The 17,433-nt window shown below is 35.5% G+C and overlaps 1 protein-coding gene across 1 annotated transcript; it reads left to right on the forward strand.

Annotated features, from left to right (window-relative positions):
* The first annotated feature begins 217 nt into the window (after positions 1 to 217).
* On the forward strand, positions 218 to 13,751 carry CTCFL (CCCTC-binding factor like). Its single transcript, XM_026862313.1, is given in 11 exon segments — positions 218 to 340; positions 417 to 635; positions 1,598 to 1,805; positions 3,485 to 3,655; positions 4,135 to 4,268; positions 6,164 to 6,297; positions 7,550 to 7,698; positions 9,474 to 9,634; positions 10,276 to 10,458; positions 11,245 to 11,365; positions 13,627 to 13,751. Coding segments are annotated over 11 exon segments (1,728 nt in total).
* The last annotated feature ends 3,682 nt before the right edge of the window (positions 13,752 to 17,433 follow it).

Consider the following 17,433-nt stretch of genomic DNA (forward strand, 5'->3'; position numbering starts at 1 on the left):
CAGGGGGGCGTGAGGCGGCGGGCGGGCAGGACAGCGACGTGGGGCAGGGGCTGGAGTGCGAGGCAGGGCCTGCACGCCTGGGGCTTGGCCTTGTTTTAAACCTCGCCTTTTGAACAGGTTCACTCAGCGGCGTACGGGGCCTTAGAGCTGCTCGAGCCTTTCGTCTAAATCGGGGGTGCAGAAAAAAGCGGGGACAGAAGAGTGTGACGGGGACAGGATGACCCGAGCGGAGGAGAGGAGCAGTGCCAGTGACAATTGTGCGGGACTCGACGTGCGGACGGCGGCATGTCTCCCCCCAGAGCGGTGCCTGTCTCCTGAAGAGAGCGAAAAACACTTGCTGGTACTACAGACTTGTGTGTCTGACGGCAGGGGAAGAGGATTTGGGGGGAGTCTGCCAGATAACTGCCCTCCCGCAGAGGGGGGTGGCCGTGGCCGGGGCGGTTGTGCTGCAGCCGGTGGAGCAGCAGGGTCAGGGTGTGCCGGCAGGCGCGGCGCTAAGGGTGCGGGAGGCTATCTGTGGTTTTTATGATTTATGGCTGATGCAGATTAACGTTTTGCAAGAAAAAGGGCAAGCAGAGAGTTCAGAAAGCAAGCCAACAGAGAAACCGCCAGACATGCTACTGATTGAGGTACAAGTTCTGGATGTGGTGAATATGGTGATACATTAGCTGTTAGCTTGTACTACCACACTGATTCGGTTATGACTTTAATACTACTTTTCCTAGGCATTCAAATTTGTTGGACTTAAGCATCTAATCCTTTGTACATTTTTTTTATAATGTCATCCCATGTTTAAAAAGACAAAAATTTAGCCTTTGAGGATGACCAACCTGTTGAAATTCAGACAAGTTTTTAAATTCAGCTCACCAGTTTGGTGCTGTTTGGTTTGACAGCCTAAATCTCTGAAGTAGCTTGAGACAATTTCCCTTCTCCTGAATTAGTACAATACTGTAGTCCTTGTTGTTAAAGATGCATTTGTAATATGGTCTCATTTGAAATGCATTTTATTAAAAGGACATGCAAACGTTGGTATTTATCCTGCTGGTTTTATAATAATTTTTCTTTTAAAACTCTTGTCACCCTAGATAATTTCTGAGGTATTGTCATATTTATCTAATGCAAAAGGTATCTCAGTCTTGTTAATTGACACATAACAAAGAAAGCATTACAATTAGGCTGCAAAAGTTCCATATTAGTTTAGTAAAAAACAGAGCATACTTTCTTGTCCTTTTCTTTTAAAAGGTAAATGTACTGAAATTCAATTTTTTAAAAATGAAGATATAAGTTTCTGTGTTCTCAGTGCTGTAATCTTAAAATGATACTCTAAAATTTTATATAAAATGTTTAAGAATTAGGGCTCAGTTTTAGTAACTGTTCACTTCCCAGTTAGGATGTTGTGTGTTAAATGCAAAATTTTTGTTGCAGTTTTGCCCATCACTTTTAAGGCTGAAAAATCAAAATGAATTAGCAACTTGTATTTTGTTGATAGATCAGTTGTTTTGCCACTAGCTACTACCTTTGATTAAGGAAGTTGTAAAATGTTTTATTTTTTAAATAGATTTACAGGGATAATGACGTGTTTGAAAATCGGGTCCAGCATCTGACCCCATCTGAAGAGGAGGGAGGAAAGGAAGTTCTTTTCACTCGGGGGGAAACAAAGAGCCAGAGCTGCAAAGCCAGTGATGATTTGTCAGACTCATGCAGTGAAGGCAAAGTGCAGGAATATGCAAGCCCTTCAGAACAAACAGTTGCAAGAAATCCCAAGAATCTAAAATTTCAGATTTGTGCTCCACATCAGAAAAAAGGTAAAAAGTTAATAAACTGTAGTTCATTTTTAGATAACATATGTTAAGTTAGATTTTGAAGTGAGGTTGAAATTTTATATTAAATATTCACAGTGTTAATTAAGTTTAGATTTGGTTCAATCTAACATTCTGTGGAAATTTGGAAGAAGGAATAATATCCTTCACCCATAAGTGATAAAAGATACTTGTTCTGGCTGATGTCATCTGTGTTGTGTTCAGGAGAGACATTTTGGATGGCATTTAGAAATTAATCGTATTTTGAACAGTATGTGGTATTTGAAACCTCCAGGGAGATTTCAAAGTGAATACTGTATAAAATGCCTTTGAATAAACCTAGTAATTTACTTGGTCTTTTAGTTCCCTCATTCAGCTTCGAAACATGCTTGTTCAGGGGTTTATGGATAAGCTTAGGGTGATACCAGGTTGCTGGCTGAAGGTAGTGGGCAAGCATCAATGCCTGTCAGCAAGTTATCTCCCAATATCTAAGTTACAGAAAATGACTGATGTAAGATTTTAAAAACGTAAAAGTATGTTGGAGAAGTATTGATTTAGAAGGGAATGTATAAGGAACTGTTTCCCTAGAAACTGTATACTGTAAAATTTGTATGACATCAGTAATGTTGAAGAGTCTGTAAATGTGTGTTTCATAGTATCTGGATATTGAGGTATCTTGGCTGAAGTTGTTTAAAGTATGGCTATTTTACAAATAGTTAATGTCCTTGTTTTAGTTACTGCGTTTATAGGAAGCACATTTGAGCAGCTTTAACAAAGCTAACAATGTTCTTTTGTGTGGGCATGAATCCACAATGAATAAATAATAAAGTGTTTTTGTTTGCTGTTATTGAAGTGTTAGCTGCACATCTCTGTGTGGTATAAAGCATTGTATAAAATACATTTTGGTCTCAGCATGAAAATCATTACAGAGAGTGCACTTGGGAGCTGAGACAACTGTTCTGGAAAGGCTCTTCAAATATGACGTATTTGCCATTTCACAGTTTCAAATCTTCTTCAAAACTGAAAGTGTTGCACATATACTCTTAACTTGTTAAGCTCAAAAGAAATTCATTACTGCTGTGCCATGAACTTGGAAATGTTATGTAATCCAAAAAGCATAACTTTATCCTGTGATTTCTTCAAGGAATTGATCTTTTTTTCCTTATATTCAACTAACAATTTTAAAGAGGATTTTACATCATGATGTTTTTTACATAAACTTTATGGATTCAGCACTACTGGAAAGCTGAGAATAGCTTAACCTGCCGTGTTCAAATCTTCGAACAAGCTTACTGAGTACTAATTATACAGTTGTCATCAAGATACGTGTTGCACAGGTTGTAAGTGCCTTGATAAACCATGTCTTAATGATGTTAGCAAGAGACAAAGTTTCATCCTGTCTTGGAGGTGAGAGCTAGGCTAGGAGTTAGGTTTCCTGGGATGAGGTTCTAAACTGTATGTCTAACACATGGCACTATTTTTTGGGCAAATCACTGAAGTCTTAAATAGATACAATAATTTCTGACAGCTTGTTTATTTGTAATATATTTTCAAGTTCTTTTATTTAGAAGTATGAAGTAGTTTTACCAAAAGTAGAGGAACTATACTGGAATTGGTACTATTTTTTTAAAAAGGAGTCATTATTTTGTGGCTTGCACGATCTAAATATGTTTTTGTTCCCCCAGGAGAAAAAGCAGTTTTAAGCTGTGATTTGTGCACGTTCACCACACTCAGCATATCAAATCTTAAGCATCATCTGAAAACTCATTCTGATGAGAAACGTCATGTGTGTCACCTCTGCCTTAAGGTTTTTCGTACAGCTGCTCTCCTGCATAACCATGTGAATGTACATACAGGTATCTAATGTCTGAAAATACTTCATTTCACCTATTGTCTGCAAAGTTAAATTTACAGGCAATTTACTTTGTCTTAAAGCTGTATTCTGTGATCATTTTGTGCTCAGAAGTTTCTCTGATTTTGTTTGGTGTTCCATTCTAAAAAGACATAGTTTGTAGTTAGTAACTCTCTGTGTATGTATTCATTTATTTTGTTAAATACCATTCTAAAAATTTTTGTCAACTGAATTTTGACTTAAGTTGTGTCTGATTCCTGTGTGCATAATAGAATTTTTTGTGATGTGTTAGTTTTGATATATAATCATATGAAGAAAATTGATAAATTGTGTTTATAATAAACCTAGTGTACCTTTATTTGATATAAAAATTCAGAATCGTAGAAGAGGTTCTATTAAAAAATTATGCATGTTGATTTAAGGCAGACAAATCATACTACTGTGGTGTTAAATAAAATTCTAAGAAACGGTGTATTCTTACAGGGACCAGACCCTATAAATGCAGTGACTGTGATATGGTATTTGTGACCAGTGGTGAGCTTTCACGACATAGGCATTACAAGCATACTTTCGAAAAACCTTTCAAGTGTTCATTGTGTAAATATTCTTGTGTAGAAGTAAGTACAGCCTTACTGAATCTTTTGGGAGGGTTTGTAAGCTTTCACATACTAAGATTTTAATGCACTATCAAGTTACAACATTTTTGCGCAGATTTTTAACCTTGAGAAGTTTCTACTAAATTGGGACCTGCCTGTGTATATATTGTGCTGACTCTATCATCCTTGATTATTGTCAGATTTCTATAGGAGGTCAACTTAATACATTATAGAGGTAGTTGCAGATGTCACGCTATGGTATTAATACTTGGCTTGTGATATGAGTGTATATATGCATTCTGAATTGGGAGGGATGGCCAAAGACATGGTTGTTGTAATGCTTCAGTACTGTGAAAGAGGACTGCAGAGACCGTAAAGGTCAGGAGATCTGCTGCATCCCAGGAATCAGTGGCCTCGAATGATAATGGCCTTGGACCACTCTGATGGGTTGAACTGCTCTGCTGTGTGACTGCAGTACTGCTGCAAGATAGCTGATTACTAAAGCTTTGTAGTGACATGCATTTTATTTGTATGCGCATCTTCTCATCCCCATCACCCCTCAGAAAAGGAACAAGTAATCTGAAATCCCTGAATCCTTACTTTGTCCATGCAGTAATATTTATAAATGAGTTGCTTCAAATTAGTATTTGTACAATTATTTTGATTTTTAAAACTAGTTACATTTTAAGGGTGGGGTTTTTTTTATTATACTAGACTTGCTGCTAGGCATACATTTGTGTGAATTTGATCCTGCAAAAGCATACTTGGTCCTTCTTTATTCTTCATTCCATATCCTGCAGGACAAGACTGGCTAATGTCTACAATGAAGCTCATGTATTGTGTTTATACACTTGATGATGTTTGGGTTTTTTTACAGGATTGAAATTTTCTTAATCTAGAAATAAAAAAGTTAGAGGCTGCCTAAGGGTTCACTTGGAAAAAATAGGCTTTCAGTCATGTACCTGTGATTAAATCACTGTCACAGTTTAGTGGATATTCAGTATCTAAATTTTTTATGTGCTGTGTCCGTATCTAAAGCTGTAAGCAAGCCTGAACTTTATTCCACGCACCTTATCTTATTAATTAGATTTTGGATAGCTTGCATCTTTAAAAACCTTGTCAGTTTATATTAAAGTATCCTATTCTTTCCATTGGTTTGATAAGGAAGTATTCAGTACTCACTGCTGTTGCAGAGCTCTCACAAATATTACTGTAACCTCTACCTGAATGAGAAGAGCTGAAGGAGCTCTCCCTAGTAATACCATGCATATGATTTTACTTTTGTATAGCAAAGATTGGTTAGAATGTTTAATTTTATTTAAGTGTAGGTTTATTTATGTAAGTTTGAATGGATCTACCAGTGAATTCATTAAGTATGTTTATAAATTGATCATTAGGTAACTCCTAATTTTAGTTTGCATACCTACAATATTTATGTGAACATATCACAAGAACAGTAAAAAAAGTAGAATGAAACTTTTGCGATGAAAGTACTTGAAGACTTGAAGGTGACTAAAGGCTTTGGCTAATGAGTTTGATATTTCATTTATTTTCCTCAGTATTTTCCAAGAATTTTATGTTTGGCATATCAAAGTACCCTGAAGGTGGTAGGTATCCCTTTCAGCTGATTTTAAAATTCTAGTTTTTATGTTCCTATTATAAAATGTCTCCTTTTGTTTATGTTCACACTAAACATGGAAGTAAGATCATCTGGGAAAAGAGTGCAGAAACGTTACCTAAACCCACAGTGGGCTCATTGTACAAGAAAAAAGAGGCGGGGTGGGAGAGCACTAATTCTGGGACTGATGAACTATTAAAAATTGTAGTAGATGTATTTTGTAAAATTTCTTTTATTTTAATTGATTATGTCCCTAATGTAAATGTTACTGCAGAAAAAATTCTTATTATTATACTAGGCAAGCAAAATGAAACGCCATACTCACTCACACACAGGCGAGCGTCCTTATGCCTGTGGCCTTTGCAGTTACGCTAGCAAAGATGCATATAAACTGAAAAGGCACATGGTAACTCATTCAAGTAGGACTCTTCTGTAACGATCAAGTCTATGTCGTTAGGCCCTTAACGTTCATAGAGTTAGAGTGAACTAATTTCATTTGTGATTTTGAGTAAAAACGTGCTTGAAAAAGTGTTCCCTTTCACTTTTCTGGATACGGCTGTTGGAAGTCTAGCTATGCTTCCTAAACTTTTATTATACTAGAAAAATACTTCATTTGTGTTGTCTTGTTTTCTGTGGATATAGTTGGCACTTATATTTCTCAATTAGATAAATTTATGTGGAGATATATGTGAGATATATCTGAGAGTTTAAAATGTCTGTTCGAAATATAGACATTGTTGTGGCCCCAAATTATGAGTAACAAATTTGGTCAGCAAAGAATTAAATTGTTTTGACAATGAAAGCAACACATTCTGATCATGGCTCTGTAATGTGCATGCCTTCTGAGAAGGCAGTTAGTATCTATCATATACTTCAGGGTTTTACTTAGCATAATTACGGTATGTGATGTATGTTATGATTAGTGGTTTAGTTTGAAGTGAGAGTGTGGTTTGAATCAAGTCTTCCAGATATCCCCACTTACCATGCTTTGGCTTATATCTTGAGGCAGTTTGGTGCAAGTAAACCGAGTTCTTTTTAAAAGAGAACCAACAGAAGAGTCCAAACAGAAAAGTCCAAGAGTTTTCCAGACTAGTAAGGACTTAGTCCACAGAACCAGTCTGAAGTTGGTTCAAAATCTGTTTTGGGGCCTCAGCTCTAGCTGTTCCTCTCTTAGTAGACTGTGTCAATTGGCAGTGTTGTAATTTTTGATGATATTCACACTTGATGTGACTTCTTGGGGAAGAATGGCAAGAAAATAACTTACGGCTTTCTCTTCCACCCTTATCAATGGCTGGTGTTGAATCGCTTTAACCATGATGTTGTTACAGCTGTTAAACTTTCTCTCCTGGCACATTTGAGGATAATTCTGCATTTCTGTACATTAAATACTCAAGAGAGAGTAGAAGTTAATTAAAAATCATTATTAGTAGTTTAGAATAATATTAATGGCTTTATGCTTCATCAGTTTGCAGATTCTGGAAGCTAATTTTTTGCATTGTAATCAGCTGTGTGAACTTACGTGAACTTACTTGCCCTTTTGTGCATTGTCAACTAATAGTAACATTTTGGTTGGTCCGAAGACTGCTGCTCTTAGAACATGGGTATTGAGATCTTTAGGAATTTTGAATTTGTATCAGATAAGTAGAGTTTCTAAGTATATGGTATTTAATATGGTTTTTTATAGGTGAAAAACCCATGAATGTTGGGTTTGCCAGGCCAAATTCACTCAAAGTGGTACTGTGAAAATCCATATGTTACAGAAGCATGGAGAAAATGTGCCAAAATACCAGTGTCCACCTTGTAGTGTCTTTATTGCACAAAAAAGTGACTTGCGTGAGTTTATATTTAGTTTTCAGTTTTTTCCTGTAGAGATAATTAGAGGTGAAGTCTCTAATTTTCACTGTTTACAATGATACAAAATATATATGACTTTATACCATTGCAGAATTTTTCTATGGGAAATATTGTTTTACAGGTAAGTTCCTCCTGCAAGGAGATGTGGTGACATCTTGTGGTTGATGTTTTAATTTGTTTAAAATGCAAAGTAGCCCTTTTTTTTGGTTGAATACCGGTGGCATAGCGACCTTCTGTTTTTCAGTAAGAAGGTACCTCACAAAAATATATGTCAAGGTTGTACTGAAAAGTTTTCTTCCTCAGAGCCACAGAAAATGGGAAAATCTGTATAAAGCCATTTCAGTTCTCACATTCTGTTTCTTTCTCAGCTCTAGCTGAAATGTGTATATGCATCTAGCTATACAAGAACTTCAGATAGATTGAAATGTTTAGTACATATGATTTTTTTGCATATACCAAATCAGCTTTTACCTCTTAATCTAGAATTGTACCTTGGTTTAGTTGCTGAGTGCATTGTCCTTGTAATTTAAAAAAATGCATGTAATTGCATTAGTTAGTAAAGCACAAGCTAACTTTTGACTTCACCAGTCCATCAGACAATGCTTTTTACTAAGCTTCAAGCATTCAAAACTCCTAGAATTCTAAATTCTGTTACATCAATATCAAAGATTATTTTTTGGCTATATAACACTTATGAAACGTTGAAGGTGATACAGTAAACTCAAATGTCTCTCAGCTACTTAGGGTCTTTTCCCAGAATGCAAAGAACAGACCACTGCATAAGTTCATTCTTTATGCAGATAATGGAATTTTTGGCTTTGCCATCAGAATCAAACAGTACTGATATACAATACAGGTTGATACTGAAAATAAAAATTTATAATTGTAACTGAAAATATAAATTAAAATTTTTCCTTCTACAAACCACAGTTCTTGAAATACAAGCCATTGTGATTTTCTGGGAATGTTACATACTAAATTTAACCACTCTTGTTTGGAACAGTACTTGCTTCAAGTACCAGTAAAGTTGTCCCTAGCATTTCACATGTAAATTAATCTTCTTTTCAAGAAAATGGTTTTGTACAGATGAGAGTTTTATTAGTAATTCAGTGTATTAGAAATACAGCATATTTACTGTATTTGGGGCAGTATAGCTGACTGATACCAAAAAAAACCTATATAAAATTTTAACTTTCCAGAAATGTCTTAAAAAGCTATATTTAAAAGTTATTTAGACATACAAAGATGCCTTTCGCATCTATTTATATTTAAAATAAGGATCCCATTGAAGTCTATTAAGTATTTGAATGTAGAAGTGGAATTGTTACTTACATATATACAATTTCTTCATTCATGTATTTTTGCACTTTACATTTTAATATGGTAAATACTACCTTGGATTGCATTTTCAAATGAGTTTTTGTGTATAGACAAAAGCAGGCAGTTACCAGTTTTTTAAAGGTTTTGGTCTGTTAAATGATTTCCATTGAAGTCAGTAAGATTTAGGCTTATAACTGCTTAATTTCTCTGGAAAGTTACAACATCTTGCTGCAACTTTAGTTATCTTAAACTAATTTGAAAAATTGCCTATTTGGTGATTTTACCCCTATTGCAGAGAGCACAGAAGGTTCTTTTTTGTGTTTTCCTCTACAGTGTGTGCATTACTCAGGGTTACGCACAGTCTTAACTCTTGTTCAGAATTGTGGAAATCAAAAAGTAACCATTAAAATTAATTGCTTTTAATAACCGTTCAGGTATCCACTTGAGAAATCTGCATTCCTGCATGGCAGTGGCAATTAAATGCAGTTACTGTGAAGCTGTTTTTCATGAGCGCTATGCTTTTATTCAGCACAAAAAGACTCATAGAAATGAAAAAAGATTCAGATGTGATCAGTGCAGCTATGCATGTATGCAGGTATTTAAATTAACTGAAAAATACTTGCTTATTCAATTGATAGCTTGGCAAGGTAGGGTTGGCTTTGCAGTTATATTTACCTTAAGATAAAAACTTTCATGACTGCAATCTAACTAAAACAATGTAGTTATATTTATTTGCAAGATAAATGGTTCACAAATAAACAGTAAAATTGAAATCCTGGAAAGTCTGAAGCTATCTTCTTGATAAATCTTTTGTATGTGAACTGCTTAGAAGTATAAAGTAAGAGCAATCACTTCCAGTGACATTGTGATGAGAACAAAATATAATATTTGCACCTGAATGTGATTTTCAGCAGTGTCACAGAATAAATTCAGTCTGAACTGAAAATTTTATTTTGAAGAATACATTTAGGATAGCATTGCTTTGGCCTCAATATGTTGGAATACACCACTGCTCCATTCTGATTATTTTCTCTGCTAACCTTGGTAAAGTTAGGAGGAAAACCTCTGACCTTCTCCGAGTCAGTGGGCAGTATCCCAATGTGTTCTGCGGCATCTGCTTACAGTGGAGGATAATTAAGGAGTCTGTGCAACATCCTTGCGCTTTTCTGTGTGCCTGTGATTTTTTTTTGAACGCAGAGCTGGATAGTTTCATTATAGATGTTTCATTTGTTTCAGGAATAACGCTTAGTTGTACATAAACGAACCCATACAGGTGAGAAACCCTTCACTTGCTTGTGCTTCAGGAAAAGCTTTCAACGTGAGCAGCTTCTCAGTCTTCACTTTAGGAAGCACCATGATTCCAATATTAAGCCTGCAGTTTATGAATGCCCTAAATGTGGTAAGGGCTATTCACTCTGGGTAAGATATTTCCTTTTAAGGAATCTCAGTGAAGTTATCTTTAGCTAAGTGTTGCAGATTGTATTGTCACAAAGGACTGAGAGTAAAAACTAGTATACTGGCTGGAATGTTAACTCCTTAATGCTAAGCCAGCACAACTTGTTTGTTTTCTCTCCCAAACCTCACATTGGGGGATTAATAAAGAACTTTATAGTATTACTGTTTAGGTAGAAAATAATCTGCCACATCATATTTTCAGGGTTGGTTTGTACAATCCAGTATTGAAGTTACTAATGTTTAATACAGTAATCATCTTAAAACAAATAAAAAGGCAGTGTGGAGGTGTGAATTTTAAGACAAATTAAAGAACTTGGAAAGATAATTGAAGTGAAAGAGTGCTAGGACCAGTTCAGCAAGGAAAGTAAGAAATTATTATTCACTTCTTCAAAACCAGATGCAGTGAGAACATATCTCTCATTTTGGGTTAACTATGCACACTTCTAAAGTAAATGTAACCTTTTTTCCACATACAGATTTTACATGTAAAACTTTATTGCTTATTCAGGAACCAGAAAATGATAAATCTGATTTTATACCCACCAAATGGCAATGTTCCTTTAAAGCAGAATTTTAATATGTATTCTGGAAAATCTTCAGGAGTTTTATGGAGGTTGTTAACTAAGTCAGCCTTTTACTTAGCGTTCCAAAATTTGTCAGTCAGAACCATATTTGTTTTTTGTGTGTGTGTTAAATTGCTTACATACATTAATATTTGATTCATATATTTATGCTTCATTATGCTAACAGAATAATATGCATAAGCATGCAGAAAGTTGTGGATCGGTGAGGGCAAAAACTGCTACACCCAGAAAAAGAAGCAAGGGCAAAAATAAAACCCGTGAGAACCCAAAGCGTGTTGAGCAAGAAGGTAATCAGCGAATAAGTTAGAATTTAATCATGTAAATTAGAATCAAGAATAAAAGGCTAAGGCAGTGAATCTCCCCTGCTGTTTAATTACTGTTTCACAATGAAGCTAATTTAAGTGCTAATAATGGAAGAATACTTCAGGATAGTCTTTACTGTGTGTCTGAAATCCTTGTCATCTGAGTTGGGTCATTACTCAGGTACCCATTCTGGGACTTCTGTTCCCCTGCTCCTGTAGACCTATTCCTAAACTCTGTGCTTAGCAGTGCTTGCAAATGTGTTTGTCTTTTCCCTTTCACAAATTTCCTTTGCCTTTATAAAGGAAGTCGAAACACATCATTACTGTGTTCAGCCATAGTGAGTTTTCTTAAGAGCTCATGATTTATAATATACTACTTTAACGTAGACTGGATGGAAAATTTCAATTTCAGAACTCAGATTGCATGTTAATCACAGAAGATCTAGCATATCTTCATAAAGAAATTGTTCATCTTCTTTCTCTCAGAGCAGATAGTGATCAAATAATAATAAAAATGCTACTGATTTAAGTAGCTGGAGTCATTCTTCTGTTGTACTGCAGAGGTCATCAGGCTGGTTTATAGAGCTCTCGGTCCACCATGTCTGTGTAATCACAAACTCACTTGTAATTACTTAGTGTTGCTCATTGTGGATAGCTCTTGAGCACTGAGCATTTATTTTGTAAACTTCAGTATAAACCAAAAGATGGCCCATAGTTTATATCTTTCCATCTCTTTCTTCTGCTCCCTCATCTTTTCTCTGAGGTTAAGATTCCCAGAAAGTGAGTAAGTTCAGGTTGTGGCATGCTGAAACGATAGACTAATTGGTCAGTTGATGTCCTGTCAGCAAGAACTACACAGTAGTAAGTGAAGTGCCTTTTCTGTCTGGGTTACACTAGTACACTCCCGATACAATCATTTATGTTTAATCTTGTTTGCAACTTCAAAAACATATGAAGTAATTTTTTTTATTCTTTCAAATTTTAGCCTGTCACCACATGCATAGTAATATTCTAGCAATTTCACCTTACAGTCTGTTTCACCCAGAGGAGGTGTCTGCTTATAATTTCATTGATGTGCATGCATTTCTGCTGAATTAGACAAAGCACAATATACAATATTCGGGTCAGTCCATGGGCAGGAGCCCTGTATCCTCGTGCATCTTGCCTTCCCTTTGTCTGCTCGATCTAATGCTGAATTTCTGCACTGTTGCAGGGTGAGAGCTGGTCATATGTTTTTGAGGTTGCCACCAGGGCCAAAAAAATATCTTGACCAGAATATCCTGTCATGTTTTGCCCCTCTGCTTCCCAGATGCTGTTTGAAAGCCATAGTAGTCTCCTTGATAGGATTCTTCAGGTGATTTTTTTGGCATAAGAGACAAGAATGGAGATATATCTACGGTCTAGGTGTCTTAAAACCTTACATTTTGGTATATCAGATTATATCTACACTGATTTCTGGCCAGTGACACTGAAATAAAATTTGACATAGTGAGAAGAAGAAATAGAGCTTTTCTGAATCTAATGAATATATATTAGCAGCTGAGTTTACATTAGCATTGACACTTCTATTTTCACTGGTGAGGCTGTAATGGTATGGTTAGAAAGAAATGTTACAGCTGCAGTGTTTATGTTTTTGCAATAATTAGATTTTGCAGTTTATTAATGTTTTTCTACGTGCAAACAGTTTCTCGGTATCTTGCAGATACCTTCATCTGAAAGCTTGATTTTCTAGAGCTAAGATAATGTTGTTCATGAAAATACTCAGTCTATTTATTGACTCACACAAATATTAGAAGTTTCTATGATGGTTCCAGAAGGTTTTTTCTCAAAGTTGTCATTTGTGAGTACATGTATCACTGTTCACTTCTTGCACAACAGTGCAGGGGCCTGGGCTGTTCTGTATGTGGCTTTACAAAAGATTTGTGTGACTGGTGCTGTCAATGATTTGCTGTTACTAATAATTAAAAAAGAGAATGAATCTTTATGAGAATTAAATTTCCATTTAAATAATGCTTAGTTTTTCTCTGATAAGAATACTGTGGGTACTACTCACTAACATGGCTTGGAATGTTAATATTCAACATAAAATATATTAATTCTCCAAATAAACTGTAAGATAAAAGATACACTGTTGTTATATACTGGCAGTATTTTGTCCACTAAACTAAATTGCCTGTTTGATAAATTAGTTGAAATATTTGTTTTTCTGGTTAATCATCACAATTTTTATTTTTTTTTTCCCAAAGTTGACGTGGAATTGTCCCAGGATTTCTCCACTGTGAAACATGAACATTGTACCAGTGAGATTGTTCCTGTTGTAGACAGAATAGAAACAGTAGTTCCAAGAGAACAGGAAACAAATGACTTGTGAAATGATTCTCAACATGATGGACAAGTAATGCACAAACAGACTCTGGTCTTCCTTGTTTTCTCTGGTTATAACTGACTAGTATGAAGTGTGTATTTGTGTCCAGTTAGAAAATTGGAAAAGGTGCTGGTTGAAAGCTGTTGAAGCCCTTCTGTGCTCTTTTTTCTTCTTGCAATTTCTGCTGCATAACCTACATAACATTGCTAAAGCATGAAAGTTGTAGGGAACCTTCACCTCTTTTGTTACATACATGTACATACAGAATAAACAAAAAATTAGCTAATTTCAGAGTAATATATGAAAAAGTAGATAGGTTTGTTTCACCTTGCATTTCATTTTACTTCCAGAGTTACTCACACTGATCTGAAGCAAATTTATTCCTCAGTAGCTCTATAGAATTGAGAGCTGCATGAACTTCAGTGTAGTTATGCTTTCCTGAGGTGAGCACATGAAAGGCAATGATTTTTTAATGCAAGGAACATTTACTAAATCTGTCAGTAAACAGATTTGTTTCTAATAAAATTCACAATGCTAAAGTACAGTTTTGTGCTAAAAAAATACAGGGTTTTATGCCCCATACTTCTAGTAGTTAATGTTATTAGCTCCCTTCTCTTTTCCCAGTGTTTTTTGATAGGTATGAAGTCATTATCTTCAGAAGAGTTCCTTCAGTTTTACATGAGCGTGGAAAACGGTGGTAGAAGTGGATCCCTTACTTTTTGGCTTGTTACAGTATTAAGTTCTTGCAAGCTTTGGGTTATGGTTTCACAGCTGGATGATGCTACCTGTCCTGTCTTTTTCCCCGTGTCCTGGGCATAATTTTCTTTCTTCCCTCTTACTTCAGCTCTGGTAATCATATGGCTGTGGGGTGAGTTGGATCAGCATGCAGATCTGAATAGAAACTAATCTTTTGTCTTTGTTTTATTCAGATCAGTTAGCTGGACATAGCTGCGTGACAAAAACGAAGCAGCAGCAAGCAGCAGTGTGCTGGTGTCAGAAAAGTGTGCGGGACCACCCCTTTCTGGGAATGCGTAACTTTCTATCACCTTAAGCTATACTTTGAGTGCAGGTGGTAGCTATTTTGTTCCCCCCTCCTTCCCCTTTAAATAGCCTCATTGCAAGCATTTCCATGTAAGGTTGTGATCATACATTTAGCAGTAGATCCAGAATACACCCATGACTTTGATTTTAATTAGGCCAATAAAGCACACTTGTATTATTTAGGAAAGTTCATGTTTATAGTACATTTAAGAATGAGAGAAATTTTAACTGTCAAATACAATTATCTAACTTTTTTTAGGTTAAAACAACTACTGGGTTTACTTCTTAATAATTACTATACTTAGAGTAATTACAGTAAGTGCTATTGATTTTTATGATTAGTTACAATTACTGCAATTGCCATTTTTGCACTGTTCACTCTTTTTTTTTTTTTTTTCCTGTTCATAAAATCTTAAATACTATTAAAATATTCATTTTTAATGCTGCTATTTTTATGTTACATTTCATTACAAATAAGCGCTAGCATTACTAGCCAATTTGACTATCAGGTCATGTAACAAGTAAATAATTTTAACTAAAATGCCAAACCCTTATCCTAATTTCAAGATTAACATCTGTCTTTAACCTCATTATAAATATGGTACAGAATTGAACCAGTATAAAATTGTTTGGGTTTGCATGTTGAGCAAGCTGTGTTTGCTAGTTATGCTGGTATGATCGGGGCAGTAAATTCTGCTTTGTGCTGTGCATTCCAGGTGAACTGCGGTTTGAGATCTAAATACTCGAACTTTTAACTTCTGTTACCTTGAAAAGTCTGTTAAAAATGAAAGCATAGTTTTTGCCAGTTAGTTTGTTAAATTAACAGCTTTACCCTATACTTGATGTCTACATGCTTGTTCTACTAGGATGACTTTTTTAATGCAGCAGCTGTTCTGCTGTTAATATGACCCAAACCAATGGCAGGCTTAGGAGCTTTAACTGCCATGCGGTGTCTTAACTATCTCCATGCACATGGCAAGGAGATAAGGATGTTAGTATTAGTGAGAGACACTTGCTGTCTTGAAAGAGTAAATGTTTCAGTTTTAGAAGATACATTCCACTGTACACTAAAAGGCCTCATCAAGACCTTAATCAATCAGCTTAATCAAATATATGACCAGGAATTACCACTTTGCTAATAAAAACCTCATTCAGCTTTGTAGTGTATGCTTCTAGCAGTCACTGAGAAGTCAGTGTATCTGAATTCATCAAAATTGCCCATTGGTTTTGTCCTCCTTCCATTATAATGGTGTTATTTGAGTGTTTAATAGAAGTTTGTAATTATTGTTTTGTGTCCGTTGTCATAATGGTAATATTTATCCAGTTTTAGTAAGTTAATAATTTGTTCTGGCTGCCTTATCAATCACAGGACTTAAGAATACTTTTGTCTATGATAATTGTTTAAATAATGTTGTTTACTTCATTCTTGTGCTGTTTCCATTTGTGTCGTAAATTCTAAGCAGCAGATTTCTGTATTAAAATTCATTTTAGAAGTTGTATAAATGACGATCAATTTTCTCAATATATATTGTTCATTTGAATTGTTAATAACACAGATGACTCATTTTGTGCTGACATCTAAAAATCAGACTACATAAAGTGGAATATGAATGTAATAAAAGATCTTGTTCTCTCTGAACTTGCAAAATGATTATTTAAGTAGTTAGAAGTTAGAAATGGGTCCTTCTGGAAATCAAGAAGAATGCTTTGACCTCTTCAGGAGTCATTCGTAGTGGTCTCGTGGTTTTTAAATGCAAACAGTGATTGTTCTTTATGATTAAGAATTTGCATGGCTTTCAGATGTTTATTTTAGAGGGATAATTTAATGATATTATTCACGTATTTTAGACCAGTACTCATGTATTACTATCTTTTAAAACAGTACATGTTCTGAACATGCCAATTTTAAAATACTACAATTTACTAATAATGGAGGAGTTGTTAAATACATGAGAATGTTTCATATCATGAAACCGATAATACTGAGGTATTCTATAGTATTCTCTAACACTGTTCTCAGATAATTCTGGTTTTTGGAAAAGATTCTTACATAAGAGAAAACGTGTTTTGAGTTTCCTTTACAAGCAGAAATTGTCTATGCTTTAAATAGTTAATGTGTGAGGAAAAGTACAGTTTCTGCACAGGCACATGTAGCATATCATACCCACTAGATAAAATCAGAGAAAAACAGTACTTTGGATACATGTTTACTGATGAGTCTCCATAATGTAACTGAGACCTTGAAGCACAGTAACTTCAGTGATGCTGATATGTGGCATATGATGCTGCAAAAGTAAGTACATTTTGATGACTCGATTGGAATGAATTGTCTTCTGAAACTCTGAATTGTTCCCCAAAAAAATCCTAGAATCTGCCAAGGAGAGGAAGAAAAGTAGCTATTGTCAGCAGGAGTGGGGCTCTAGGTTGGAACGTGTGCTTGCATGTAATTGAGCGTTGTGCTGCGAGCTGATGGCTGATGAGGTAACGAGAGGAGCTCCCTGTAGATGGCAGTACATGTTCACTTCTGTTGAAGCAGGCAGCAGAGCAAATGCATGTCAAAGGTGCTTTGATTTTTTTTGTCGTAGTCTTGACATGGTGAGGTATCTTGCTCATGATGTTGTGCATGCCAGGCCTATATAAAAAGAGT

This window comes from Athene cunicularia (assembly GCF_003259725.1).
Source record: "Athene cunicularia isolate RWA chromosome 20 unlocalized genomic scaffold, athCun1 chr20_part1, whole genome shotgun sequence".
Taxonomy (NCBI): domain Eukaryota; kingdom Metazoa; phylum Chordata; class Aves; order Strigiformes; family Strigidae; genus Athene; species Athene cunicularia.